A 28,000-nucleotide genomic window follows, 5' to 3' on the forward strand; every position below is an offset into this window, starting at 1 on the left:
CATCCATGTGAGTGGCCGACTCCTTCGATGGGCTTTTTATGCTTCACTGCTGCTGTTATACATCCAAGCGAGAGCGACGGAGAGCAAAGAGAGCTGCTCGCCGACAACACGGAAGGAGTCTGTGGCCTCTGCCACCATCAAAGTCGGTCAATGTGAGGATGAGACCGGCTGAGGTGGAGGCGGCGATGGTGGCGAGAGCAACGGACAGAGGAAAACTAAAAAAAGAGACTAGCCATGAAAGCACGGCAGCCAGCACACACGCACGCGCAACGAGAGGCAGTGAGGAGGGGAGGGGAGGCGAGCAACAGCACAAAATATATATGTACAAGAGAAACGTCTGCCTCCTCTCCCTCGGGCACGCACATCTGCACGTGTACACACGTCCATACCCACGGGTTCTTCTACAGCGGAGTGCGAGTGAGCCTGCCATGCAGGAGCTGGAGGGCACACCGCCGTGCCGTCGCCTAGACTAGACGGCCCGATCTACTTCATCAATCACGCTGGACCGTCGTGTGTCCGTGCTCGCCTTTCGACCTCCTTCCCACATTGCCCCAGGGGCGCCGGCCGTCATGACGCCAGGCAACACGTTAGCAAGCGACTTGCCGTTGGCCTGGCAGACCCGCTCCATGTAGTCTGTCTCAATGAAGAACTGCGGATCGGCGCCGTGTTTCGGCATGCTCTCCATCACCTTCAGCGCGTTGTTCGACTCGCCGAGCTTGTCAAAGTAAAAGCGCACCATGAGAGCAAACACGTCGCCAATGCGGAGGGCGTCTTGTATGAGATCGTGATCTGGGCTGGAAGGGCGGCTGCGTTTGATGATGTCAGAGCAGGAGGCGATGACGCTGTCCGCCTTCGCCTTCTCCGCGACAGAGCCACGGTCGGCGACTACCATAGAGTCGACCGTCTTCTGCGCCTTCACGAACGCCTTCAGTACCTCGGCGCGCCGCTTCAGCTGCTCCACCTTCTCGCTGTCGATGTTCGCCTTGCCCGCTGACCCGCTTTCGGCCATGGCGACGCATTCCTCCAACGCACGCAGCGCCTCTGGGTAGTTTCGGTTCTCGTCGATGTGCAGCTGCGCGCACGACTCATAGAAAACGAGCAGATTCGTCCATGCTTTCGCCTTTGTGTAGAAGAGAATGATGCTCTTGTAGATGCTCGCGTCGGTGCTCCAGTTCTGCGATTGCAGGAAGTTCGCAGCCATGGTGTAGATTTCCACGTTGCGCGAGTGGTTTGCGAAGAAGATGACCTTCTCTGTCTCACCGCCACGCATGAGCATCCGCATCGCCTTGACGCGATCGCCAGCCTGAGTATACTTTTTGCATGCCAAGGACCAGCTGCCCTGATCCTTGGCAATGTGGGCCACCCTACGCAGCACCGCCTGCCTCTCTTCCATGGACAGCTTGCCCATGTCGCTCGTCATAGACTCTGCCATCTCCTCTGTCAGGGTGACACTGCGCGTCTCGCACAGCTTCAACGCTTCATCGAAATGCTTCGCGAAGAGGAGCATCTCCACCGCTTTCTGGTAGTCGCCCTCGCTCTGGAAGTGGTCCGCCATGCCGAGGAAGACCGCCGGGTCGGTGGAGCCGCTGGCAAAGGTGGCGCTCACCTCGTGCAGGGTCTCGTACAGACCGCCCCGCACGCAGGCGTCGAGGGCGCATTGCACGGCGCCGATGCGGCGGTACAGCTGCACGGCCTTGTCGTACGCCTGCTGCTTCTCCAGCGTCATCGCCGTCTCGAGCATCAGGCGCTCGTCGGAGCTCTTTATCGCCAGATTCACTACGACGCCGTACTGCTCCGTCTTCCACGCGACGCGAACACCACTGCGGTATGCGCCGGCAGCCTGGTAGTACTGCAGCGCCAGCTGAGCGTTGCCCTGTCGCTCGTACAGCTGCCCTACAAAGTACGCGGCACCCACTGGATCGGGCTCTCCTTGCTCGTCGTCTCCGCAGTGGATCGGCGCTGCGGCGGCAAAGGCTTGCTGCTGCTGAAAGCGCGTCTTCGCCTTTTCGATCTCCTTATTCACCAGTTGCACTGCACTGTCCAGCTTTGGCGGAGTCAGTGAGCACAGAATTCGAACAACGTTGTAGACGTCCTCGCCGGCGTGGTAGAAGCGCAGCGCCTCCTGCACATTGCGGCGCCGCTCGCTGTGCTGCGCCCACCACAGCAGCAGCTCGCGATTTTGTGGAAAGATGGCGGCAAAGGCGGACTGTCGCTCATCACGCCCTGGCTGGGCCGTCGGCGCGCTGGCGCCGGCCGACGGCGATGGCGGCTGGCTCTGTGTCACCATCAGCTGGCGGAGCTCGTGCATGCGGTTTGTCTGGAAGAAGATGCGTGGCACATCGGTGCCGGCGCACTTGGCGTTGTAGTACCACATGATGGCGGCATCCATGTTCTGAAGGCTCTCCATGAACTGCGCGTACTTGTACGCGACCGGGCGAATGCGGGCGCGGTCAAACCGCTCGGAGTGACGCTGGGCGTGCTCAAACTTGCCGCACGCCATGTACACATCGGTCAGCAGGTCATAGCGTTTCGACTTGCGCAGCAGCTCCTCTGCCTCCTCGGTCATGCCCAGGCCGAGCGCAAGCGTCGCCAGTTGCACGCCTTTGTCATCGGGGTAGTCCTCTCTGGCCTCCCGCAAGGCACGTGCGGCCACGCAGTCCTCCATCGTAGACAAGCACACCGCCGCCACGTCGAGGCGCCCGCTCGTCACGCACAGGCGAGCCAGCCCTTGCCACGCCGCCGGGTTCTTGATGCTCTTGACACACCGGTACGCCTCATCCATGTTGCCAATAGTTGCATAGTAGCTAAACTTCATCAACGCTTCCCGCACGGCCACGTCCTTGTCCGACTTCAGGCCCTCAAAGTCGCGCAACCGCTTCTGCTCAATCACGTAGTCCTCCGCGTTGTTCGGGTTGCCGTTGATCTTCACAGAGGCGAGCAGGAAGTCGGGGATGGTGAGGCCTACCAGACAAATTTGATACCGTCGCATCGACGCAACGTTCTGCACGACCAACCCGTCGTGCGTCGCGAACAACGTGACGATGTTGTGCGCGCGCTGGGCAACGTAGTTTGTGGCGCCAATGGACCCGCGGCGCGCATCCTCCAGCTCAGCCTTCTTCTCCGCGTAGTTCTCCATGTTCGGCAACGCCTCGGGAAGATTCTCCTGCCCAGCTGGGCGATCGGCGCTCTCGTTCTTGTCGTTGATGCCGTCCGTGCCGGCCTTTGGCGTCGCCACCTCCTCTGATGCCGCCTTCTTGTCATCCGTGTGGATCTGGTATGTCTCACAGGCAAGCAGGATGTACTCGAACTCGCCGACGGTGCCCGTGTTCGGCTCTGGTGTGTTCCAGTAGACAGAGTTCGGCATCTCATTGCGGCTGCCGAAGTCAAAGGACGACATCTTGTCAGTGTCGGAGTCGTACACCCAGATGCGCGTATCAGGCAACGCGAGGGGTCCCAGGCTGGTCATCAAGGCGACTCGACGGCCTTGCGCGTTCACACGCGCCGTGGAGACCGACACTTCGAGCGCATTGGTATCTTTGGCGGCAGATGGTGCCGCTGCTGGTGCGCCACTAGCAGTGTCCGAGGCAGTTGGCTGTGATGCGCTGGGAAACGTCAGCGGGCGAGTTGGCCCGGCTTGCTGTAAATCGCGCGACGAAACCCGGGCGAGTCGCAGGTAGTTCTTCGACGATACTGCCACGAGGTAGTCGTTCATGATGTCTATGATCACTGGGACGCCTTCAGACTCGGTAAAAGTCATCTGTGCGATGGGGGCGAGCTGCATCGTCTCGAACACGATACGATTGCCCTTGACGTAGATGAGGCCGTCACGGTGTATGGCAAAGGCGGGGCTCGTCGTCAGCACAAAGTTCACGAACGTGAATTCGGACGTGGCCTCGTTGATGGTGTATAGGTCGATCTGCGACCCGTTCCAAAGGGCGATGTTGGGGAACGCGATGGACAGCCCGCGCACGTTCCCCTTATTCTGCAGCAGGCACTGGCACCCCGTGACACTCTCGATCACCACCATGTCCGACGAAATCTGCGTCACCGCAGCGACGCCGTCCCAGGAGCGCTTGCGGATGATTTCGTGCAATACCTGCAGCTCCGAGCCACCACGACACAACGCCACATCGCCAAAAGCCGTGAAGACGACTCGGTCGACGCACTTGCCAACCTGGTGCACCGCTATCGCCTCCCACTGGTTCGCCACCCCGGCAGCCGCAGCGAACGGGGAGCTGATGGTCGTTGTTTCCCTCGCCTCTGAAGCATGGTGGCTTGTCGACAGGGATGCGGCGCGGTGCTGAAAGACCGCCAAGACGCCCTCCACGGTACCGACAGTCAGAATGCCTTTGGCGGCGAAGGCCGCCAAGGACGACACGTGCAGGTCAGGCTGCGGGAGCAACAGCACATCCATCGACTCGTTCGAGAGGTCTAAGACGCGCACGCGATCATCGCCGCTGCCAAAGGCCACGACACCAGGCGAAGCCCACACCATTGTCATGGTAATCCGCTCGCCCGTGGCGGCAGACGTGGTGGGCGTGGTGGAGGGGGCCGATAGCTTGCGCCGCAGCGTCGAGCTACCCTTGATGTCCTCGTCTACACGATACACCTCAATCATGCAGGTTGCGGTAAGCGTAACGAGGGTGCGGCTTGTGGCGTCGTAAAGCACCGACACAATTGCCTCCTCCTGTCTTGCACACGGAAAAAGCTGCTGATCCTCGTTGATGGCCGCCACAGAGCTGCTACCGTCGGCAAGAAGGAAGCTGATGTCGTCATCGCCGACCTCCGCAGCAGCGGCAGCGGAGGCGCCATCGTACGCATTGAACACTGTCGGAGAGTGAGGGGTCTTGCCAGGGACGTGAATGATGCGCACAATTGGCTCGCGCGCCTGAGCGGACCAGAGGGGTTTCAGCTTAAAGTTAACGCTCGTCTCGGTTGGGGTCTGCTCCAGCATCCACATCACCACGTGGCGCTGCTGGGATGTGGAGACGAGGTACAGACCACGCGTCGACCACTCCGCGGCTAGGACTGCTCCGGCGCCGTGTTCGCGAACTGCGCCCTCCGCGTTACTCTGCACAGCTGCCCTCGCCGCAATCAACTGCACAGCGCTGCGTGCGGCTGCCGTGGTGTAGTCATCGCCCAAGGCAAGACTGCTCACGGATGGCATCAACCATAAGCTCATCTCCCCGTTGCTCCACCCAATCACGAGAAGCGCCTCGCTGGGGTGCCACGCCAATGCCGTTGGCTGATGCGTGCGTCCCGTCGAGCCGGCAGGCTCCGTCACCGGGGTCAGCACCTCACCTTCGCTGTTCGTGATGAGCACTGACGGCGGATTCGCCCACACGGTGGCGAGGAGCGGCTTGCGCTTGTGCGCCGCGATGAGGTGCTCCTTCAGCTGCCCCTCATGTTCGGGAGTGTTTACCACGAAAAGAGACATGAGTGCGTGGCACTTTTACTGATCCGTGTGTGTACGAAGAGGCGGCCAAGGATCAACGGAGGATGCGGCGGTGATGCGCCGGCAGCGCTACTCTAAGAGTCCCAACCTACGCGCAGATGCCGGTGAATGTAAATGCCAATGCGTTGTGGTCGTGCGACTAAGAGAGAAAACAAAGCCAAACACAGAATATACATAACATGAAAGATGGCCGGAGCACACACACGCACACGCCCCACTGCGCACGTGCAACTCGTTTCGTATTCGGCAAACGAAGACTGGAGGTGGAGGAAGAGAACGTGAAAAACACAACGCGAGCAAGGAAACTGCAAAAGCAGAAAAGTGGGAGTGGCGGTGCGTCGTTGCAGTGTTGCCGCGTTGTCGCCCGTTCGCTCTGACTCTTGCTCCGCAAACGAGAGATGATGTGGTGAAGTAGCTGGTGCGCACAGTGGAGAGGGAAGTGTGAGGTATCTGCCTTTCTGCTTCTACTGTGGCTGGGGTAGGTAGGGGAAGCTCACGCATTCAAAAATGAGCGGGGGAGCCGGAAGTCGAAAAGAGCGCGAATAAACAAGCGTTAACGAAGAGAGAGGCGGAGGCGGAAGAGTTCCTGACACAGAAATGACATCCAGCGCAGGTGAGGTTGGCAAACTTTGCGAGACAGCGTTGCTCTCGGGATCCGTCATGCGACGAACGCCGCCGTTTGCTTAGGACAGCGCGCATGTGCGACGAAACAGAAGCAGAGAAGGAGTCCCTCGCGCTGCGTATTCTTGTGTACGTGCGTGCGTGTTTGTGGGTGTGCAGTGTAGAGGCGCCTAGATCAGCGGCGGTGTAGGGCTTTGAGAGCCACAACAAAGAGCGTCGAGGAACACAACAGAGGTAGGAGCTGAAGCCAGCAAATCCGAAATTGAAGTCCAGCAAGGGCACGGCGGGGAGCAGACACGCACGACGAGAGCGAGGGGAGGGCAATCAAGCGCACAAAAAGCATGAATGGCATTTCCAATGCACAGAAAAAAATGCATACAACGTGGTTCAGCGAGAGACAAGGGTGCATGAAGGGTGCGAGCGGCTTGCCCGCAGCACTACTTTCCCCTCTCCTCTTTTAGCTACATGTTCGCCACAGATGCGGGCGCGCTCGTCAGCGGAAGGGGAAGATGCGCGGCAACAGCAAGACGATAGTGCCTCGTCTTGTCCTCAAGCTTGAGGGGCAGTGCCCGTGAAGTCGACGGACCTCGGTAAATCCAGACAGCACTGCGGAAGGCGCACGCCTCACTTGGTACCCACTTCAGCTGCCCCCCTATGGGCGGAATATTGTACTTGCGCTTGCCCTGCCGCGTCTTGAGGACGACCTCCACAGGTGCCTCACTGCTCGTGAGAAACGTTCCGTGAACTGACAGATCGTCCAAGAGCATTGTGAGTGCCAGCGTGCCGGTGGTGATGATGCCTGCACAGTGAGGGGTGTGCGAAAGGACGTCCCTCACAACGTTCGTGCGCTCGAGCGCCTCGATGTTGTCGTCTGCCGAGGTGCCAAGGCGACGGCGAACTCGTCGGCATACATCGAAGAAGCCCACAGGCTGCGAGTCAGCAAAGCGCACGATACGAGCCTCATCCAGTGCCCGAGTGGCGGCGTGGCAGCTTGCGTGCTTGGACGGCGCTGAAAATAACGAGGAAGCGCGTGAAGCGGCTGTGTAAAAAGCATCGGCATCATCATAGAAGACCTGGCCGAGCACCTTCCACATGTCGTTGTTGGCGTTCGGGTAGTAGAAGCGGATGCTCTTCCTAACGGGAGGGAATGTTCCACAGAACAGCACGCGACTGTCAGCATGCACAACTGGACCAATAGGGTGATCTTCATCCATCGCCGGCCTTGTCTCGGCAGATACGGCAGTGGCGGGCTTGGTTGCAGCGTCTGCGGTAGTGACACCAGAAGCACCTCCGGCGCGACACATTGCCACAATTCTATTCGCCGCGGCCCGACGCTTCGCCGGTGCACGGGAAGCGCCCCTGACGCTTTTCAGTGCCAAGTACGCCATGGCAAAACTCAGCAGACTACCGACGGAAACCGGCGTACGCGCGTGCGCGACGCGTAAGAGAGAAGTTCAAGAGCGATCAATAGAGCGTAGCGTTGCCAAACAGTGGCGGGCCACCAAGGTGGTGCATCTGCACGGGTGCTCATGTAGTGAGCGGGAAACGTTTCGAAGGGGCGGCCTGTCGTCCCTGCCCGCGTTGTGCGACGGTAAAGGACTAACAGAAGCAGAACAGGTAACGCAAAACGGTGGGTGAGGCACAGGCATCATTCGCCGAGAAGGCGGTGCAAGATCTGCCATCTCTAGATCGCGGTTCGGCAATCAAGCTACATACACCCACGTAGGGTACTCAGCGAGGGACTGCGCACTTGAGGCGTCATTTCTTTCCACAATGTGCCCGTTCTCCGCCCCGAAATATAAGTGAAACTCTACTCTACCCCCACCCGGCCTGTCACAGACCCCATCGTGTGGGGCGAAGCAGCGCAAGGCACGCGCGTTGCAGCAGTGCGCCGACCCGGTCATCCCAGCACGGCCATCTGCCCTCGAGCTCTACCCCACCCACCCGCCGCCTCGCCGGCCGCCAGCTCGTGCCTCCCTCCCTTCTCGGAATGGGCGCGGGCGCCGCTGCCCCCGCCCTCCCCCCGCCCGCACACCAGTGGGCGGTGTAGGGGCCCGGGCGGGTTACTCTCGAGACGCGGTGACACGCTGCCGAATCATATGGATGGCACACGCGTGTTCACTGTCGCCGGTCGCCCCGACGCAACGCCCAGCCAGGACCCGGCCAACTACATCAGCAGCGATACGTCGCCTGGACCTCCAGCACGGCGCCGGCGCCTGCGACCCTGTCACCACCACAGGTGGTTCGGCACTTGGTCAGCGATAGGGTGGCCTCCCGGCTTCTCCAGAGAGAGAGAGGGCGGGGGTACTGGGCCCTGCGACACCGCGCATGGAGGCCTCCCCCTTCCTGTCATCAAAGGCTGCAACGTTGAAAACACGAGAGAAAAGGAGACCGAACACGTCTCCGCTCAGTGGCGAAAAGGCAGGCGGCGCATCGCATCAGAGGATGCGAGAGAAGGTCGTTGAGGCCCGCTGCAAGCTGCGCGCATGCTTCCAGCTCTGGAGCGCAGACCAAAGAGCAAGAAGAATGCGCGAGCGGAGTGACGCAATTGCCCGTTCCCGTAAGCTGCACACAGGGGGACAGAGAGAGACGCCCGCACCGTCCTCCACGGCGTGGATGTCGGCGCGTGTGAGCCCCGTTATCGTTCCCGTGCGCACGGAAAGGGGAGGAGCAAAACGCATGCAACAGCGCCCAAAGCGACTCACGCGTGAAATATCGGTGCGCAGGCCTCGCACAAGAAAATGAGCCCTCATCGTCACGGCTGGCCCAACGCGCGCTCACATACACACGCACGCACATATACACATGCACACCTACATCTCTGCGAATGTGGCGAAGAGGGCAGAAGCGCGCATTCGCCGTACCTTCGGATGAGGTCGGTGGCTTCGATGCGCATGTAACTCTTTCGTTATAACCCATACGACACCCTCACACCTTCAACCCCGACGCGTCGCCTCGCAGCGGCATCATGTCATGTCTAAATCATCGCTCCACTGAAGCTTGTGGTAGCGACGCGTAGAGTCGGGATTGCGCACCATCGTCGACTTCTTAACGGCCAACGGTAAGGTTGGGCAGCCCTGTGCACTCACCGGAAGCGGCGACGTAGGATGGCGGTGCGCGCCCGGTTCTCTTTCCAGATTGGAGAAGTCGGAGGTGTTGTAAGAGTCGCCGTCGGCGTGGCCATCGGCCAACTCCTGCAGGGAGCGCATCTGTCGCGGCTTCGAGCTCTCCGGCGCAGTCGCCGTTGCAGTCGCCACCGTGGTGCGGGGGGACGGCGCTGGTGAGCTCACCACACCACGGGCCTTGTCGAGCTCATCTCTGCTGATTTTCAGCTGCTTCTCGAGGAGAGTGACCATTTCTTCCTGCGCTGCAGCGCGTCGTTCAGCCTTGGCGAGTTTGTCCTTTATGGCTGAGAAGCTAGCAGGGTTTTCCTTCTCCGCGAGTGATAGCTTGAGTTGCGCCACGACCGCCGACTGCTTGTGCAGCGCTGAAGCCTGCCGCACCGCCAAAGACTTAGCATCCTGCAGCTGACGGGTGGTCAGCTCACGGTTCACGACAGTGCTGAGCAAGTCCACATAGTACATCTCCAGCATGCCATAGTAGCCATTGATGAAGGCGGCGTACAGCTGAGGCAACCGCCCGGCGTCTTCACGCGCGACAGGGAGGGTGGATGCCGAGCTCAGACTCCTGGCAGGACCGCCGCGGAGAAGAGAGAGGGCATGCGCGTCGCCCAGCACGCTCTCTGAGAGCGAGGTGTACGCATCCGCCGCCGACATGTCTCGGCACGTGTTCACTTGGTGCGCTCGCCCTCGCAGCCTGTGCGTCTCCTGCTCCAACAACGCAGCACAGCACGTGGAGTGCCACGCCAGAAGAGTCTCCGAGCTGTTCGTCATGCAAGCCTCAAACAACACATCATAGCTCAGAGGAGCCTCGCCGTCCGCAAGAAACCTCCCGGTGTGCCTAGATCGGCTCCTCCTCGAGCGCGACGACAGCGTTGGCGAGCGTTGCGTCGTTGCTGTCTCGCTTGCGGCTATGAGCGTGTCAAGACGCGCGATTTTGTCATCCGACAAGCGGCAGGCCCGCGGGCACTTCGCCAGAACGCAGGCAGAAGCAAGAAAAGCGAAAAGTATGCCAGACACGCGGAGATACGCAGTGAAGCGCGCCTGACACCCACCCGCAGCAGTGGTCTCGCCGCCCCTCGGTGCATACACCGAGGCTCCGCTGAAATTCCACATGAGCCTTCCTGGCTCAACGGTGCTCTTTAGCAGCTGCGCGACGGCGTCCGCAGAGCTCGCGTTGAGGGGCAACTTGTGCAGCTCTTCTTCGACAGTTTTGCGCACGTCAGCGCAGACATGCAGATTGTGCTGCGTCGCCTCCAAGCACGCCTCCGTCGCACTGTCAGCCATCGCCGCGTGAAACACCTGACGCGCCTTCAGCGCCATTTCTTGATGGGTTGCCTCGGCAGCTTGGAGCTGTGCTGTGCAGACGGTGACTTGAGCGCCAAGATCGCGCACTTGCGCCTGATGGCGCTTCAGAAGCGCCTCGCTTTGCATCCGACACGCCTCGTCTCTTTGGCGCAGCTGCGTCGTCGTGCGCCGTCGCTCCTCGATCGCGGCCTCCTCCTGTGCCTTAGCGTGCTTCGCAGCCAGCAGCTGGGAGGCCTCTCTGACAGCCGCTTGAGTCGTAGCCGCACACTGCGCTGCGAGTCGCTCCTCCTCGAGCCGCCAATTGCTAGCAGAGATACGCTGCTGGGCTTCACGTTCCTCTTCCCGCGCCCGCTGCGCCGCCGCAGTGCTGTTCTCACGCGCCTCAAGAAGCTGCGCAGTGCAATCCTCGCGCACGCGCTTTAGCGTCATCTCGCACTCCGCCCTGGCTTGCCGCCGTGGCGTATCGCACGCAGAAGCGCTTCGCAGAGTCTCCCGCTGAAGCTCCGATGCAGTCGTCGCCGCGCTGCTGTTGAGAGCGGATAACTCCCTCGAAAGGCGCTCCGTGCATGCAGCCTCAGCCTTCTGCGCTGCAGCGGCGCTCGTGCGGCGCGTCTCTTCGCCCAGCGCCGCCAGCTGCGCCGCGCAGGAGGCATCCAGCTGCGCGCGCTCCGCGCTAAAGGAGACTCGGGCCTGCTCGGCAGCATCCGCGCAGGTGGCCACGCGCTTCTCGGCTTCTGCCTTGGCGGCGGTCAGTGCCTCTTGAACACGCTCAAGGGCGCTAGCGGCGCTTTCGTTGAGTACAGCCACGTTCGCCTTTAGCTGCTCGTTGCACGTCGCCTCCGTCCGCTGGACTGCCGATTTGACCTTCTCCAACGACGCTTTCGCCAGCGCGCTGCGTTGACGGGCGCACTCCTCCTTGAAAGAGGTCAACTGCTTTGCATGGTCGGCGCTCAACGAGCTGCGTGTGTCGCGCACACGCTGCTTGCACTCTTGCGCGGCCGCCGCCAAGCTCGCGGCGCACCGCTGCCCCTCTGCCTCAGAGTTGCTGAAGCTCTCAGTGAGGACAGCAGCAGCGCCAGTGGCCCCCTGCCGAGCAGCTGCGAGCGTCAGCTGGGACTCATGACTCTCTCGTTCGCACAGCTCCGCGCGCCTCTCCTGCTTGGCGAGATCAGCTGTGGACCGTGAGAGGCTCGCATGGCAATTAGCGAGCTCATCGCTGCACTCGCGAAGCGGCGCGCTCAACTCCTTGGTCACTTCCTCAATCTCATTCACGCGCGACGAATTCGGCCTGGTCGCGTCGCTGGTGCAGTTGTGAAGCTCGCGCTCCAGCTTACGCCGGATCGTTGCGCATCGCTGCTGGCACTCCGTCACCCGGCCCTCGCACGCTGCGACCGCGGCGGCAAGCGTTGCTGCACTCGTCATCTGCGTCTCAGCAGTTGAGACGGCCCGGTTGTAGAAGGCCTGCAGGCGAGGGAAAGGCCACTGCTGCAGCCCAGCGTCCATGGCGGTCTGCTGAGCACGACGCGCTAACTCCGCAGCGCCTGTCGTTTTCTCCACGTCACCGCCTGCTGTCCGTGGAGTGCTCTCCAGAGTCACTTGCGAAGTTACCACGATGCTTATGACGAGGCTGCCAGCGCGCAGCGCTACATCGACTCTCCGCGTTGCGTCGCCTTCGCCTCGCAGCAGCTCCCACACGTCATCCTTCGCCAAACCCTCCATCTCGTGACGGTGCGCGTCCAGCAACGACGGCCACAGCGTGCCTTCTAAGCGACGCGCGTGCGCCGTTCGCACTTCGACCTGCGCAGCGACGAAACACGAGGCACCCTCCGCCGACTTCCTCGACAGTGTCTTCTCGATCCTGCTAGAGAGTGGAGAGTTGTTAGGGGTTGTGAACGCGTTCGCTATAGTCGCTGCCGAGGTGGAGTAGTTGCGCGGCTCCGGTGTGTAGCCGAGAGAGGAGTAGGCGGACATGGCCACACCCCACAGCGAGTGCAGCGGCCTCCACAACGAGAGCAGGGCTGACGAGGCGGCGCGCGTGGTGACGGAGGTGCGGTTCGCCTGTGCTGCGGCTACCACAGAGGACATGTTGCCGGGAGTCGCATGCAGCGGCTTCAGCGAGGTGGAAAACAAAGCCGTTGGCCCGCCAAGCCATCTGTACAGCGCCTGCAGGGTGCGGCCGACAATGAGCACAGGATCCACGACGAGCTGCACCAGGGAGCGCGCCACCGACGCGGCGAGAGTGATAACGGTGGTGAGGCCCCACCCCTCGCCGTCCTCCGTCGCGTTCAAGAAGATGTACCTAAGCACCGGATGCGCCTGCCGATCGATGCGCGGCAGCATCGCGTGTACAGGATCCCACATATATGCCTTGGAGGCTGCCAACACCGAGCCAACTAAACGGAAAAAACTGGGAACGCCAACGTAGCTGAGCACGTGCCACAGTGCTCGACGCGTGTGCAGCGCCACCTGGCGGTGAAACTCGGGCACAAGTCGGTCGGGCCACCCCCGTCTGCCGACTGTGCCGTCGCGCATCCGCGGCCGAGGCGTCGACGAGGCCACGCTAAAGGCAAAGTATGATGGGTTGTAGTCGGCTGAGACCGACACGACGAAGGAAATGGCGCACAGCACAGTAAAAAACACAATGCCAACGAAAAGTATTGTCTTGATCAAGAAGAGCAGCAAACTCGCTTCGGCGCTTGTCGTCGCTGCCGTGGGGGCCTCCGTGTCATCGAAGGCACTGCCGCGACGCGTGGAATTGAGGAACAACGGCGTTTCCGACCCCGCCCCCTCCTCCCCACTGGTCGGTGTTGCGAGAGCCTGCGACGAATGCTGATGTGTCGCCCCCACCTTTGATGCGCCGATAGATTTGCCACTGTGCTCGCTGCTGCGCCTGGCGCTACTCAAGTGCGGAATGCGAGGCGGTGTGACGTGCGTCGCGACGTAGTCTTTGATGCGAGAGGCCGCCAGAGCAGCGGAGCCGTACAGCTGGCTCTCTGACGGCAGCTCTTGCACCGATGTAGCGCGCTGAGACGTCTTCACGCTGCTGTTGCGGCCGCGCTTGGCTAAGCTCAGCTGACGTGCATACTCACGATCAAACTCTGGCGCGCCGCGAGTCTCTATGGTGCTCCGGTGTGATGAGGAGGTGCGCACCGAGGACGTGCGATGTACACTCTCGGCGCGCATGATTTCTTTTTCTTTTGGGTGGGGGAGCTACAGTTTGGGTAGTAGTTGTGTAGTTTGATCGACCTCTCTACCCATCTACTGGGCGTGCCAACCCCCCGCCTGGCACGCGCTTATGGGTGAGCCTGTGTCCGTGTACGGAGATGTGCTGCAGCCTGCCTCACTCGCGAGCCCTCACACACCGGCCCGCTGTTGTAAAGCGTGCGGGTGTGCAAAGGGGGAGAGCTGGAGGAGGCGAAAGAAGGAGCGGACGGCTTGGCAGTGGTCTTGCGCTCTCGCATCCGCCGCGCCAGGTGAGCCCGTAGGGTTATAGATAATGCGAAGCCGCTGCTACAAAAAAAAAACAACGGCAAGACGATGGGAATGCATACTCACCAAATAAGAGAGCAACGCACACACCCTGAAACCCGCGAGACGGTTGAATGAAGAGACCCTGCCACACTTCTGAGTCACCGTCATCGCTGAACAAAGACGAAGGAAAGGGAGCGCGGCGCGACCAGAAGGGTGGACGCGCACACACCGTGCTTGCAGAGCCGCAGTACTCCGCGACCTCCCCTTCATTCCCCCCACGTACGCCCCGTCTGGCCAAAAGCGGAACCCTGATAAAGAGAGCACTCAGCGCAGTTTCAAGTTCGCAGTCTCAAACTAGACGGTTGCTGTCCATCTGCCATAGATCGGCTGAAAAAAACGACATTTTTTGTTCAATGCGGACATTCTCCTATAGAACATCAGTTATTTCCACTCTACCCCCACCCGGCCTGTCACAGACCCCATCGTGTGGGGCGAAGCAGCGCAAGGCACGCGCGTTGCAGCAGTGCGCCGACCCGGTCATCCCAGCACGGCCACCTGCCCTCGAGCTCTACCCCACCCACTCGCCGCCTCGCCGGTCGCCAGCTGGTGCCTCCCTCCCTTCTCGGAATGGGCGCGGGCGCCGCTGCCCCCGCCCGCACACCAGTGGGCGGTGTAGGGGCCCGGGCGGGTTACTCTCGAGACGCGGTGACACGCTGCCGAATCATATGGATGGCACACGCGTGTTCACTGTCGCCGGTCGCCCCGACGCAACGCCCAGCCAGGACCCGGCCAACTACATCAGCAGCGATACGTCGCCTGGACCTCCAGCACGGCGCCGGCGCCTGCGACCCTGTCACCACCACAGGTGGTTCGGCACTTGGTCAGCGATAGGGTGGCCTCCCGGCTTCTCCAGAGAGAGAGAGGGTGGGGGTACTGGGCCCTGCGGCACCACGCATGGAGTTATCCTCCCGTCCTCCGGGTGTAGGACGAAGTTACATGGACAGAGAGACGACCCCGGCTTCCACCTCCGCCCCCTCCTCCGCGTAACCAAAGCAGACCGACGGCAGTGAGCGGGGAGGGCAGCAGGGGGAAGGGGACGCACGGTGCGGGTGCGCGGGGGTCGTGGCGTAGTCCATCACATGCTCCTTCAGTGATTTAGCCGTGGATTCTGCGGCTTTAGCTTCCGCGCGGTGCCAATGTTGATGCGCGTGGTGGATGAGAAGCGGGTTTTGCTCCGGGCAGCACCTCCGCATTGCCTGGCGGACGCATTTGCGATCGGGTCCGTCACCCCGGTGGAGGTTTTCGGCGCGACGGAGCGCGCCGGTCGTTCTAGTGCGTCGTCAGTGCAGGACGTGAAGGCGTGGTTCGATTCCGCTACGGGCGCTTGCTCGACATTTCTCTCACTCCGCCGCTGGGGCGGCGACGACGCCAGCCCACTCGCCGAAGACGACAACTCACTGAACGTCGCCTTCATGCTGCAGCTGGCTGACATCATTCCGTTGGCATTCGGCGCTATCGGAGGTAGGTCCCTTCCGGGGTGTGTAGTTTTCCGCTTGAGATAGGGTGCTATACCGGTGCCATTCAGCCGACGGCTTGCCCCCTCGGCGCTCGCGGGAGGAGTAGGGAAGAACTTGCGCAGCGACTCGCCGCTTCCCCGTCCACTTGATAACAGTGAGGCACGTAATGGGGGGGCTGCCGTTTCAGGCGGAGGAGGCGTGTGCGACAGACACGTGAGCAGCGGCGATCGCTGCAGGGTAGGATGATGCGGCTCCGATGCAGGACGAGGCGCGACAGAGGCACTCGCGCAGTCGGGCGCTGGCGTGTGCAGCAGCGTCTCCTGTCGCCCCGTCGCGCCCGGCACGGCAGCGCTGATTCGTGCCTCCTCTGCGGACGCATCAGCCGCGCCCGCGTCGGCTGGGCGGCCGTACGTGGACCGAATAAGTGCACGCAGACCACGTACGCCAGCCACGGCAACTGACGGCGCGCACTCTTCACTTATGGTGTCGAGGTAGTACTCCTCGTAGATGTAGTCCATCATCCACAGAAAGAAACTCTCGAATCCACTCATCGCCAACAGCAGACGCCACGCGGGAAAGGACAGGACACTCTGTAGGCACCCGCGCATTGGGTGATCCCCGACAGCAGCCCTAGCGTCCTCCGCCATCGCGTAGGCGGCTGGAGTCTCGTAGAGGGCCTCCACAAACTCGGCCTCGTCAAAGCCGGGCACGTGGTGGGTCAGCACCGACAGCAGCGCAGCTGACATCCGCTCCCCGAACTCCTCGTACACGCGATGCTCCGCGTGTGTGTGCTCCACATCCGCATGCGCCGCGATATCCGTGTGGAGGTCCTCACCTCGGTCATCGGTCATGGCGGCCTCCGCTGCCTTTGACGAGGAGGCGGCAGGGCGATAGTGCGGCAGGAAGACTTTGTGATGCTCGTAGAGGAAAACGGCCACGCTGCGCATGAAGCGCCTGTCGCGCACAAGTCGCTCCACGCATGCCACGGACTGAAGAAAGCGCTGCAGCCGGCGAGTTGCCTGGTCAACTAGCGCATCTGGATCGTTCAGCATCACGCCGCCTCCTGGGCCGTCCGCGGAGCCATGACGTGTGTTACGGCGCGTCATCTCACCTCGGAGAAGCTCTTCCCATGTAAAGGGAGCGTCGGAAACTGAGTGCGGGCACACCCCAGTGCCGGCATCACTCATCGCGGTGCTTTCGTGCTGCAGCGATGCCAAAATGGACTGATGCGCCGCCGACGCAGCGATGGAAAAGGCGGCAGCGCGGTGGTCTGCGGCAATGAACACCTCAGGGACGATGGCGTCTGCGTCTCCGGATGCGTGCCCCGCGCTCCCCTCCGCCTCGTCGCCCTCGCCGCGCTGCAGGCACCAGTCTTCGTAGAGCTGCTCCAGCGCGTTGTCCTCCAGCGCCGCAAACGTTCGTGACGGGGGGGCGTACGTGTGTGTTGAGGTTGGCCCCGTGGTTGAGTAGGACGGCAGGGACCGCGGCCACGCCCCCTCAGCAGATGCGCCAGCCATGGCTATCGCAGCAGGCGGGAGGTCATCACACCGTTCGCGCTGCACATCTTGCGCGAGGAGAGCCATAAGCTGCTGAAACTCAGGGTTAGTTGTCTGCCACTGAAGTGCTCTCGCTACTGCGGATGGGAGAGTCGCCGACGTAGTAGTGGCGTCGTTGGCAACGCCACATACGTCGCTGGTTGTCGGCGATGCTTTGGGGTCGTGGTTTTTGCAGTGATGCCCGCTCTGTGGCTGGGAGGACTCCTCCTCAGCGCTGGTGGAAGTACTCCTCACCGTCGTTGCACGTGAGTTGGGAGCCGGTGCAGAAGTGGTCAGCGCCGCGTGCTTTATGGGCAGCATGGATGATGCCCTCCCTCGCAGGTACCTTTCCAGGCGTGCGTTTGGTGGCGCAGCAAGTCCGCCCCCTTCACGACTAGTGGTGCTCGAAACTGCCGCACTCGCTGGCCACGAGCTTCCGAGTAGCGCCCGCGTTGCCGCACGAGCGCGTCGGACAACCTCCTCATCATCGCTCATATCCCAGTCGCCTTCGCTGCTGCCGTGATCCAGCCGAGGACCAGCAGCGTGGCGTTGCCAACCCACAGTGTATGGGCTGGGGCTTCGACTGCTCGACACCGAGGACGTGGACGACGACGAGTCAGATCTGGTCGCGTCGGCCCCTGTGTAACGCCGCTCTCCCTCATAGTAATAGGACTGCTTTGGCAGATCTGCTTGTGCTGCTCCTGAGCTTACCGCGAAGTGGCCTCGATCGAAGGCCGCTGTTTTGCTTCTGTCTACCGCCTTTGCCTTGATGGGCATTTTGGCGAGTTGGCTGGGGATAGAAAAAACACGATGCGGTGAATGGCCTAACCCCCAGCCGCATCGCGTCGGCTTCCTCGGAGAAACAACAGGGACAAAGAGAGGGGAGAAAAAGAGGGAGGATGTCTCTGCAGATGTGTGCGGGCTTGAAACGCAGATGGCACAGCAGTGAGCAAGGCTGTGGATGCCAGAAAGGGAGAGACGTGAAAAGAAGCAAGGAGACGAAATAGGGAGAAACAGCTCGTTAGCCAATCAATCCGCGGTGCGCTGTCTCACCACGGACTTCAGCACTCGCCTCCCTTGTGTTCGTGTGCGTCCTATACGACGCGCACAACCTCCCTCAGCAACGATCACTCGATGAGAGCCCTCGCCACTGCAGAAGAATGGCTTGGGGGGAGTCCGAAAATAAAGAGAGCAAATAAGATAGGAATGGGAAGTAGATCAAGTGCACACGCACACACGTGCGCGCGCAAGGGCGCGTGCACCAGCGGTGGATCTACATGAGAACCGAAAAGGGGACAACAACAGAAGTGCTAGGGAGCACAGGCGCGCCCGAGGCATGAGGCGCATGTGCACTCCTCTCCTCTCTTTAATGCTCTCGCATGCAACATATTTGAAAGGGGGCTGCGGCCGTGGATCCTGTAGAGATGCACGCCCTCTTTGGCGCCCAAAGAGAGACGCTGCTGCTTCCGCGTCCACCCGGTTCCCTATCGCTCTGCCGAGGTAGTGAAGACGCAGGAGGCACAACAACACATGTGCGGCCGCGCGCTGGCAAGAAAGGGAGGAAGAAGGGCACAACGCAAGTCCGACACACAAGCGTTATGCAGTACGCCGCATTCGTCCTTTTCTTCTTTGAGGGGGTTGAGAGAGATGAAGGGAATTGGAGGGAGGCGTATGACGTGTCTCCGATGGCTCCCAGAGAGACGACAGGAGAGCACAACTAAAAAAGACGAGTAGAGACAGCGTACAAGAGTGAAAAAAAAGGAGAGGGTAAAACCGAAGAACAGGCCAGCGTCGATTGCTTTCTGTGTGTGTGTGTGTGTGTGCGCGCGCCTTCATCATCACGTCATATACACTAGAGAGGAACAGAGCCATGCCGAAAGAGAAACAGCGAGAGGTCGAAGTGGCGTGGTAGTATCTGTACATTGAACACGGGCACACAGAGACGGGAAGAAGAGGGAGAGGAGCAAGGAAGGGCGGGGTGCAACCCAAACAAAAAAAAAACGTGATGTCACACACGCTCACACACGCACGCACACACACACACAAGCACAGATAAAATTGTTTTTATGTACATATCACCGCTGCGTTCACAACGTCGTGAGCGCCGAGCGCAAACGGGGAACAGAAGCGCTGACAGGGAGGGGAAGAGCATAGGGGCGTAGAAGGCAAGTACGAATGGGTGAGTCCATGAAGTGAGAGAGTCGCGCATCCGCGGCAAACGAGAGCACAAGAAAAGAAAACGAGTGCGAGGGAGCCGCGACGATGTCTTTGCTCAGAAGGCTGATTTTGGCATGAGCTTCAGTGTCAGTGCCCCGTGGTCGGAGAAGAAGTAGAGAGCGTCCGACACGCGCCAGAGAGACAGGGGAAAAAGCGGCAACAAATCTCGCCGATTGGCCGATCGTCTGTCTGAGTGTGTGTATCTGTGTGCGCGAAGAGCGGTGGAGGGGGTGCTGGATACCTGTCGGCTGGCAGTCTGGCAAACACCCGCTTTTATTCATCCGCACCGCACCAGAAATCCGCTCATTACCAACATCACTACAACCTTCTTATCCATTCGGGTCTACATGTGCACGCACAGATGCCCCTCTCGAGGCCACGTCATCTGTTTTGCTTTGTTTTCCCCTATTTACGTCAGCACGCCCCTCTCGCCGCAGCAGCTGGGGAACACTCGATACGCTCAGAGTCTAACAGGAGTGGCCGCGTCAATGTCGGATGCACCCTCTTACGCAGAGAGCGCCTTGGCCGAACGGCTGGCGGTCTCCGCATACACGCGCTTGCTGTTCGCCTTCAGCTTCTGCTGGAACTCCATAAAGCGCTTCATGTCCAGCTCGCGATCCTGGTTCGTCGTCATCCACATCGCAGCCGAGGAGCTGTAGGTCGGCTGCTCAGGCGCGGCAGTCGCGGTGGCCTTCGGTTCGTTTGCCCCGCACTGTGAGCTCTCGTTGGACGAAGCCGTGTCGATCTTGACGGTGCGCTGGGCCTTGTCGGCCTTTGCCACGGCCTGCGGCGTTGCCTCTTTCGCGAGGCCGGTATCGTAGACGTTGTAGGTGCTCCCAGGGAACTGCAGCTCCTCCTCCACCGGCTCCCCGCTGCCAATGTTGTTGTTGAAGCTGGCGCGAAAGCGGGTGGATTGGCCGCCCACGGCACTTCCGCTACCTCCGTTCAGGGACGATACCGGCAGGAACACCATGCCGGTTCCGTACGGGTGGGCGTTGTAGCTGGTCAGACGGCTCTTTTTGCCAGACACCATGGCGGGATCCACCGTGGACGCGTTGAAAAGCCCGCTGGGGTCGCGCTGCGTGTCGGTACCGAACTTGACGCCCTCCTCGGGGTTGATAACCTTGCCAGTCAAGCCGTACGCCACGGAACCGTGCGGCGAGGCGCTGAGGTGACGCGCCTGCACGTTCACGTCCAGGCAGTGGCCGCAAACGTGCGGCTGGTTCTCACAGTTGTCAATCATCTCTCGTGTCTTCTTCTTCTGTGTGTGCATCAGTTGGCGTAACTTGAACACCTGTTCGCGGCTCAGCGGATCTGAGGAGGCGGCGGGGTCCTCGTCCACAATGTCCCTGATGCCCTTCAGCATGACGTGGAGGTCATGCTCAGCAGAGCAGCGGGAGGCCGGTGTGGCGGCGCCGCTGCTGAGGCGCTGCTGCATCGATTCTTTCGACGACGGCCGCGTCGATGCTGGAGAGTCGGAGTGCACTGCCGAGACCGGTTCCTCCTCCTCGGCCAGGCCAAGGGCACGCCGCTCCGCACGCAGGGCCGCCTCCTCACGCAGGCGTTCCTTGTGCTCCAGCAACACCAGCTCCTGCAGGCGGTCACGGCGACGCACCGGCACCAGCTCCGCAGCCAGCGCCAGCTCCTTCGCCTCACGGCGCTTCGTGCTGCTCAGGAGCTGCTCGTCCGGGATGAACTTGCCAGCGTTCTTGGAGCTGTCCAAGAACGCCTTGGCACGAAGGCTTTGGTGGAGGCTCTTCATATAGAGCTCATCCTTCGACATCCCCGGGCGGTCCAACGCCTCCATGGTGGCCCACATCGAGGCGCCAGCGTTGAAAGACTTCTCCCGTGGCTGCTGCGCGCAGTAGGAGCACCGACAGTAAGCGTGGCACTGGTCTCGGATCATCGTTTTCTGGAAGGAGGAGAGAAAGCGAAGTTGGGCGAGGGACAAAACGGCTATGTGTAGATGGAGGGAAGCGCAGTGACGCGGAAGAGGCCCTCTGAAGTGGATACAAGATGGGCAGGGAGCGCTGCGTGGTACATGGAACAGCAGAGATGCGCCGGTGGGTATGTGTGAATGCGCATGCGGGGTGAGGGCGGCAGCCATGCAGCATGCATCAGGAGAGAGAGAGGAGGAGTGCAGAGATTGAACCTTGAAAAAATGCACAGCATCATCCACATGCACAACAGAAATGCGGAGACGGCTGTGTGTGAACACTTGGCGTGAGACACGCACGTTTCACTGAGCCGGCTGCGCCGCTGCCGCGTGGCATGTGGATGAGAAACGATCCAGGCACCGCATACACCAACATCCACCGTGGCTTCACCCCACATGCTGGCTGCACCTAGTACACAGAGTTCAGCGCACTGATGGCGCGCCGCACACATGTCAAAGCCCTTCGCAAAGATTGGCAGGCGTACGCGTCACTCAGCGAGGCCTCCTCGCGCACTTCACACCCCACCCCCATCCTCCCATCTTATTTTCTAGTGACTCGCAATACACACGAGACGGTGATCAAGACGCGACCGAGAAAGAAGAGCACCGCGTGCAATGTACATCAAGAACGCAAGCGAAAACATACACGCCCCCTTCCCCTTCGCCTTCGATAGTGCGGTGGGATAAACACGGGAGAAAAGCGTGAACAAAAAAAAAATCGAATGCGGTACATGAACGAGCATCGCCATACAAAGGACCGTACGCACGCACGCACAACCGTGCGTGCTTCTGTGCTTCGCCAGCTCCACGGAGAAGGGGCGAAGCAAGGCAAAAAAAAAATCAAGAGGAGAAGGGGGTGAAGAGCAGTGCGTGTGTCTGTTCGTGTGCGCGTGCTTTACTTTGCGTAGATCTAAAAACTCGCTCACTGAGAGGAAGACGATACGCCCTGCGGCAGAGGTCGGAGAAAAAGCACGTGGGAACGGGAGGAGAAATAATACATACGCGCATCATCACGCAAAGTGGGCAGAGAGCAAGGAAACAAGAGAAGCTCAGTCTCAGTGGCATGCGGCGCAGCTCGCCTGCTTCTCATCGGCGGCCAAAGCAGCTGCGGCGCCAGGCGAGAGCCCTGCAGGACGCTTTGCGCTGCCAGCGCCGGCAGCAGCGCTGCGCTCCACCACCACCACATCCGAGTCCTTCATGGAAGACTGAGACGCGGCAGCCGACGGCGCCGTTGGCACCCACACAAGGCCGGCGCCGCGGGGGTGCGCGTAGCTCGTGCGGATCTGCGCCAGCGACGAGCCGAACGCATTCGGCTCTGTCCCGCTGGCGGCCTTGCCGGTGGCAGCACCGTTGTCGCTGGTCGGCGCTTCAGCCATACCATGCCGATGCAGCAGCTGCTTCAGTGCGCGGCGGTTACCGGTGTGGACGGGGTCCGCGGTCACCTTGCGCACGTCATCCAGCGTGTCCTGTAGGCGGTGAGAAGCATGGCACTGCGCCGGCGGCTCTGCAGGGCAATCGTGCGCCATCGCGTACGCCTCGTGGATCGTAAAAGCATCCGGAGCGAAGCTGCCCTCGCCGGCAGCTGTTCTGCCGCGGCCCTCCGCACCAGAGGCTGAGTACTCCATCCTGTCAGCTGTCGAGCCACTCGTGTAGCCTTCCGGCACAGGCTTCGGGCCACGAGTAGTCGCGCTCGTGGCGTTCCGCTTGAGTCGCTCCGCCTCCATCGTCGCCTGCGTCCGGGCCTTGTACTCCAGCATGAGAAGGCGCTCCAGCGCATCTAGCTCGGCTGCTTCGCGAGCCTCGCGCTGCTCCGCCGTCTCCTTCATCGAGCCGTTTCCGCCGGCCGTCTGCGAGGCGCCAGGCACCGCCGCACGCGTGGAGTTGTTCCGAATCGTGTACTGGTTTCCTTCAGGTACGCCGTTGCGGCCGCGAGAAGCGTTGAGGGCTGTCTGGTTGACCGGCACCGGGTAGTCGGGGTCAAAGGGCGAGACACCGCCCGGCCCACTGCTGTGGCAGCAGCAGTTGCAGCCGTTGCGCTGCATCATGCCGCTTCGCTGGAAAGCTGCCTGGCTCGCCGCCAGCTTCTTCGCGTTCACGGAGCGGCGGCTGCAGCAGAAGTCGCACCCGCAGTTCTGCTTCGGGTAGTTGCTCTGCATGGCGGTGGCAGACAGGTTTGCGTTTGTGTGTGTGTCGTTTCGGGGGTGGGTAATGGTTGGTGAATTGGATATGAGTGGGGATAGGAAGGCGCAGCGTGGCTGGACGAGGAACAGAACTAAGGGTAAGATTGTGAGAACGGACCTGGCGCGTCTGCGACGCGATGTTACGCACCATTCGGGGAGGCGATTTTTCAATTTGAGGGGGAGAAAGTGGGGTGGTGGGAGGCAGAGAAGGTGTCGTGCGTCCACGCCAAAATGCAAGGGTCGTCAGTGCACGTGCACACCATCAAGAGAGGAGGCAGGGAGCCTCAGAGGGCACGCAGCCTCAACAAGGCTTCAAAGATGCACACACGCATATATGTATATATGCGCACGTCGGAGAAGTGATACGACTGGCGTCCACTTCCTGTTCTGTTCTCCACTCAAAGGGCATCCACTTGCAGCAATAACAGCACAAACATAAAAAGAGCGAAGGGAAAACAACAATGCGGCTGCGGTATTGTAAACAGCGGCCATGCACAAGTGCCCACCGCCAACTCCCCCGCTCTTGGACTCATCTCGCCCCGCCTTCAAGCACACGCGCACAAAGGACAGGGCCCGCGCAAGACATGAGATGGGATGCGATCGGCACCTACACACCGAGAGGGAGCACAGAGACAGCGACGAAACAAGAGTCAAATGCACTCATAAGAGACCACGCACACACACACACATGCACAGCACGTCCTGATATACTCGGTCTCACCAATCCGCGAAACCTGCCGCTGCGACGGGGCCTCTAGTCCAGTTTCCGACTTGTGCGGTGGCGCATCGTGGACGGGGCGGTTGGCACGTTAGCGTTGCCCAGCGTCGGGTCCACGTGCGTAGCTGTAGCCGCCACATGGGGCATCTCCTTCTCTGCCGCGGCAGCGGCATCGTGGCTTCGCTCTGTGCGCTCCGTGCGAGGGCCCGGCCGATAGTCGAGCAGAGAGCGCACCAGAGTGCTGAGCGTGTGGATCACCGTCTTCGTCGGTATCACGACGCTGGCCGGGCCTGTCTCCTCAAACGCGTGCCACTGTGACACAAAGAACTGCTTGAAGAAAACGGCGCAGATAACGACCACAAGCACTAGCAGAGCAGGCGAGGTGAGCACGTAGAGTAACTCGTTCCAACCCAAAATGAAGAGGGCCGGAATGACCCAGGCAGGAAGTCGCTGTTTGGCCGCCTCGACAGTTCGCAGCTGCAGCTGTGTCGTGAAGTCACATTTCTGCCTATATAGCTCGTAGGCGCGCACGATGGCTTGCTGGCTGAGCAAGATGCAGTCCGCTACGGCACCCGCCTCTTCTCCTTCGCAGTCGGCAGACGTCACAGGGACATCGTAGGGGTACTTGGGGGCTGTGTCGAGGGTGCTGTAGCTCAGGTAGAAGGCCGCCTCGGCGTCGTTGTCGCTGAACACGATTCGGTGTTGGTCGTGCCTCACTCGGCGAGCCGAGCGGCTCTGCGGCAAAGCCGTACCAGCAACATCAGCGCCGATGCCGTCGTCGTCGGCCCCCGCCGCCACCAGCTTCAGCCGGAAGTAGAAGAGGCTTCCCAAGACTACCACGCCCGCCTGCATAGCTGCAGGCACGGCCTTCTGCAACCCCTTGGTGGTGGCGAAGAAGCGGGCGGTGCCGTCGCTGTTGTGAGTGAGGCTGCGCTCGAACCCGGCGTGCATCGTGTCGCACGCGCTGTCAGCCATGGAGACCACACGCGACTTCACCTTCTGGAAGAGCGCGTCCGTGACAATGTTCAGCACGTTGAGTCGCGTCGTGGGATCCTGGGCGATGAGGGCGACATAGCGGCCGTAGAGGTGGGCACGCGGCGGCATTGCGGCGACCTCTGCCACCACCTCGTTGACATAGCTGCTGAGAGAGCGCCAGAAACTCCGAACAAGCTTCTGGCACGCAGGCGAGTCCATCCGCTGTGCCCCGACAAGGTGCGCTGCGTCTCGCTCCACGTCGTTCGCCTCCTCAGCCTCTGCGGCGCTGGGGCCCTCGCCGGCGCTGAATGGCAGTGTCTGAGCTGACTTGAGAAGCTGGCGGAGACTCTCCTCGACGCTGTTCAGCACGCGCGGCTCGGTGTTCGACAGTACTTCGGCGGCGATCGCCTTGGACAGTCGGTTTAGCACCCGCAGTGTGGCATCCACCAGCTCCGTCTCCAGCTCATTCGCGTACTGCCCCACTACGTCGCTGTTGTACAGCTTTGTCTGCCGATAAAAAGAGGCCAGGCGGGTCTCCATCTCTTCGTCCAGGACCTCCGACAAGCGCAGCAGCATCTCGCCGTGAAGCAGCCTATCCTCGTAGTGCCGAGCGAAGTGGCGGAACGTCTTGAGCTCCTGCACCTTCGCCTCCTTGCACCGATGCTGCGCCAGCATCTCACGCTGCGTCGGAATGTCCAAGTCCTTACTCGTGCGGATCGCCTCCCAGCAGTTCGTCAGGTACGCCGGTAGCCCCTCGAGCGGCACGCCGCGAAACATGGCGCGGTGGGAGAAGAGGTAGTCGGGGCACTGGCTGTCGCCAAACCAGCGCCGCAGCGTCTCCACCGAGGGCATGAACTCCGTCTTCTGCAGCTTGTAGTGAGGCATCACGTAGTACTTCAAGTGAAACAGAGCATCAATGCTGGCGCCCGCAAACTGAGCTGGCCGAGTGATGCCCTCCCAAATCGTGTCGAAGGACTTGCGCACCGTGGCGAGGCTCGGCGCCGGGTCGTCCTCGGTGAAGTCACGCAGCACGATGAGTAAAGTCGGCTTCTCCTCCGCTTCGTAATTATCGTGGCTGAAGAGCTGCAGGTTGACCTCGAAAATAGTACGCAGTAGGCTCAGGTTAGCGGCGTTGAAGCGGCCAACGTCGACGGCCCACATGTTAATGATGAGTGTGTCAGCGATGCTCAGCCCGAAGAGCGAGAGTTGGCGCTCGAAACACTGGTCTTCGCCCCGCTCCAGTCCATCGGTGCCCTCAAAGTCCAGCACCAGCAGAGGAGGCACGGTGTGCGGCGCACCATGTTCACCGTATGCAGCGTCCTTGGTCGCAGCAGCAGCAGCAGCAGCAGCGCGGTTGAGGCAAGAGCTGTGGTCTGCGGCGCCGGAGGCGAGCTGATCTGCAACAACAGAGGCGCCGCTGGCTTCGAACCCGGCCAGAGCGTCGTTGGCGCGTGCTATGAAAGCGCCCTTGGTCGTCTGGCCACGCCGCACCGCCTCGTTGAGCGTCTGAAAATCTGTGCCAAAGAGATGATTTAGCAGCGTGGACTTGCCGCTGCTCTGCCCGCCGAAGACGCCGACGACGTGGTAGTTCACGCCGATGGCCTCGAGAGCGCTGTCGCCATCGCCGTCGTCTGCTGTCGCCGCGCTGCCGCTCTGCGAGACGCTGGGTGCCACAATCGTGGTCAGGTACTCCTTTAGCCTTTTCTCGGACTGGAGATGGCCATCACTGTCAACGAGATGAAGGCTCATCGCTCCTCTCTGTGGAGCTTGGGGGAGGACAAAAAAATGGGGGAGATGAGGGCTGCTGCCCGAAGGAGTCAGCGAGTATTGAGAGAAACGCCACAGGGAGAGCGTGGGGCACGATCGGCGATAGTTGGAGGGCGAGAAAGAAGAGTGCCGCAAGGAAAGAGGACGAAAGTGTGAGGTGAGGCCGAAGAGAGGCAGCATGCAGCTGCGGATGCTGCTGCTGCTGTTCTCTCGGTGGGTCTCCTCTTGAAGCGAGCAGAAAATGCGATGTTCACCACTTCAGAGCCAAAACGGGATGACGACGCACCGCCGTGGCTGAAGCAAATGAGGAAAGAAGGCAGAGAGGGCACACTTGGGGCGCACCACCACTTCAGTTGTGCTCCCGAGCACGCGAGACTTTTCTCTGATGTTCGCTTGTGTGTGGCCGAGTGTTTGATAGATGGAAAGGGGCGCGCTCGACGGAAGAGGATATCGAAGATGAGCAGCAGCTGACTCAGTTTGTGACTGTGTGTATGTCGGGGTGTCAACGTGCTTTCACTGCCGTTCCCTTTCTTTGAACACAACCGCAGCAGCACCAGCAGCAGAGAGGTGTGAAGAAAGGAAAGGGACGAGGTCAGAGGGAGTGGGGATTTGCGAGAGAGTGCAATAAGTGGCTACACAGGCAATGCGCGCTGCTTGGCAGACAGGATGCATCTCAGCAAGGATACCAGGGGAGGATCGGGAGGCGGGGGGCGAGGGAGGGGGCGAAAACAGTGCTCATGGAGCATAAACTAGGCCGCACGAGGCGCGAGTTCGTGAGCGGCATGTCTTTCGTTTTGGGGATAGTGGGCTCGCCCTCCATGTACGTCACTGTCGGCCGGTGAGCTGACCTCCTCCTCCACAGGTATAGCATACACACACAGAGAGAGAGAAGGCACAGCTGATGGGACGCGGGTGTGTGTGTGTGTTGGGGGGGGGGCACATCAGGCACAGCATAGTATGCGACTCTTCGGCACCCCTTCGCTAATGTTTGCATGGAAGGTGGCAGCGCACAAACGGAAATATATACAAGAAGAAAGGGCATCGCAGCGGGGTGAGCGGGCACGTCTATCGGGGAGGTATAACACAACAAGAGAAGACAAAGCGAGCGAGAGGATACAAGGTCGAGCAACATGCGGGCCGTGCAGGAGGGAGCGCGAGCGCTGACCTGAGACGGCGGTACA

General features: G+C 61.0%; 7 protein-coding genes across 7 annotated transcripts; all 7 read right to left on the minus strand.

Annotated features, from left to right (window-relative positions):
- Positions 1 to 469: 469 nt before the first annotated feature.
- LINJ_32_0320 (conserved hypothetical protein) lies at positions 470 to 5,437 on the minus strand (the record flags this gene model as incomplete). The annotated part of the gene is made up of 1 exon (XM_001467677.1): positions 470 to 5,437. The coding sequence occupies one exon, from the start codon at positions 5,435 to 5,437 to the stop codon at positions 470 to 472; it is 4,968 nt and encodes a 1,655-aa protein (XP_001467714.1).
- A 1,100-nt stretch (positions 5,438 to 6,537) lies between these two features.
- Positions 6,538 to 7,290, minus strand: LINJ_32_0330 (hypothetical protein, unknown function; the record flags this gene model as incomplete). The annotated part of the gene is made up of 1 exon (XM_001467678.1): positions 6,538 to 7,290. The coding sequence occupies one exon, from the start codon at positions 7,288 to 7,290 to the stop codon at positions 6,538 to 6,540; it is 753 nt and encodes a 250-aa protein (XP_001467715.1).
- Positions 7,291 to 9,042: 1,752 nt separating this feature from the next.
- Positions 9,043 to 13,686, minus strand: LINJ_32_0340 (hypothetical protein, unknown function; the record flags this gene model as incomplete). The annotated part of the gene is made up of 1 exon (XM_001467679.1): positions 9,043 to 13,686. The coding sequence occupies one exon, from the start codon at positions 13,684 to 13,686 to the stop codon at positions 9,043 to 9,045; it is 4,644 nt and encodes a 1,547-aa protein (XP_001467716.1).
- A 1,435-nt stretch (positions 13,687 to 15,121) lies between these two features.
- On the minus strand, positions 15,122 to 17,521 carry LINJ_32_0350 (conserved hypothetical protein; the record flags this gene model as incomplete). Its single annotated transcript, XM_001467680.1, has 1 exon — positions 15,122 to 17,521. The coding sequence occupies one exon, from the start codon at positions 17,519 to 17,521 to the stop codon at positions 15,122 to 15,124; it is 2,400 nt and encodes a 799-aa protein (XP_001467717.1).
- A 2,227-nt stretch (positions 17,522 to 19,748) lies between these two features.
- Positions 19,749 to 21,149, minus strand: LINJ_32_0360 (conserved hypothetical protein; the record flags this gene model as incomplete). Its single annotated transcript, XM_001467681.1, has 1 exon — positions 19,749 to 21,149. The coding sequence occupies one exon, from the start codon at positions 21,147 to 21,149 to the stop codon at positions 19,749 to 19,751; it is 1,401 nt and encodes a 466-aa protein (XP_001467718.1).
- Positions 21,150 to 22,234: 1,085 nt separating this feature from the next.
- On the minus strand, positions 22,235 to 23,335 carry LINJ_32_0370 (conserved hypothetical protein; the record flags this gene model as incomplete). The annotated part of the gene is made up of 1 exon (XM_001467682.1): positions 22,235 to 23,335. One exon carries the CDS (start codon positions 23,333 to 23,335, stop codon positions 22,235 to 22,237), a length of 1,101 nt encoding a protein of 366 aa, XP_001467719.1.
- Positions 23,336 to 24,113: 778 nt separating this feature from the next.
- LINJ_32_0380 (conserved hypothetical protein) lies at positions 24,114 to 26,999 on the minus strand (the record flags this gene model as incomplete). Its single annotated transcript, XM_001467683.1, has 1 exon — positions 24,114 to 26,999. The coding sequence occupies one exon, from the start codon at positions 26,997 to 26,999 to the stop codon at positions 24,114 to 24,116; it is 2,886 nt and encodes a 961-aa protein (XP_001467720.1).
- Positions 27,000 to 28,000: the final 1,001 nt, after the last annotated feature.

This window comes from Leishmania infantum, chromosome 32 (assembly GCF_000002875.2).
Source record: "Leishmania infantum JPCM5 genome chromosome 32".
NCBI classification, from domain to species: domain Eukaryota; phylum Euglenozoa; class Kinetoplastea; order Trypanosomatida; family Trypanosomatidae; genus Leishmania; species Leishmania infantum.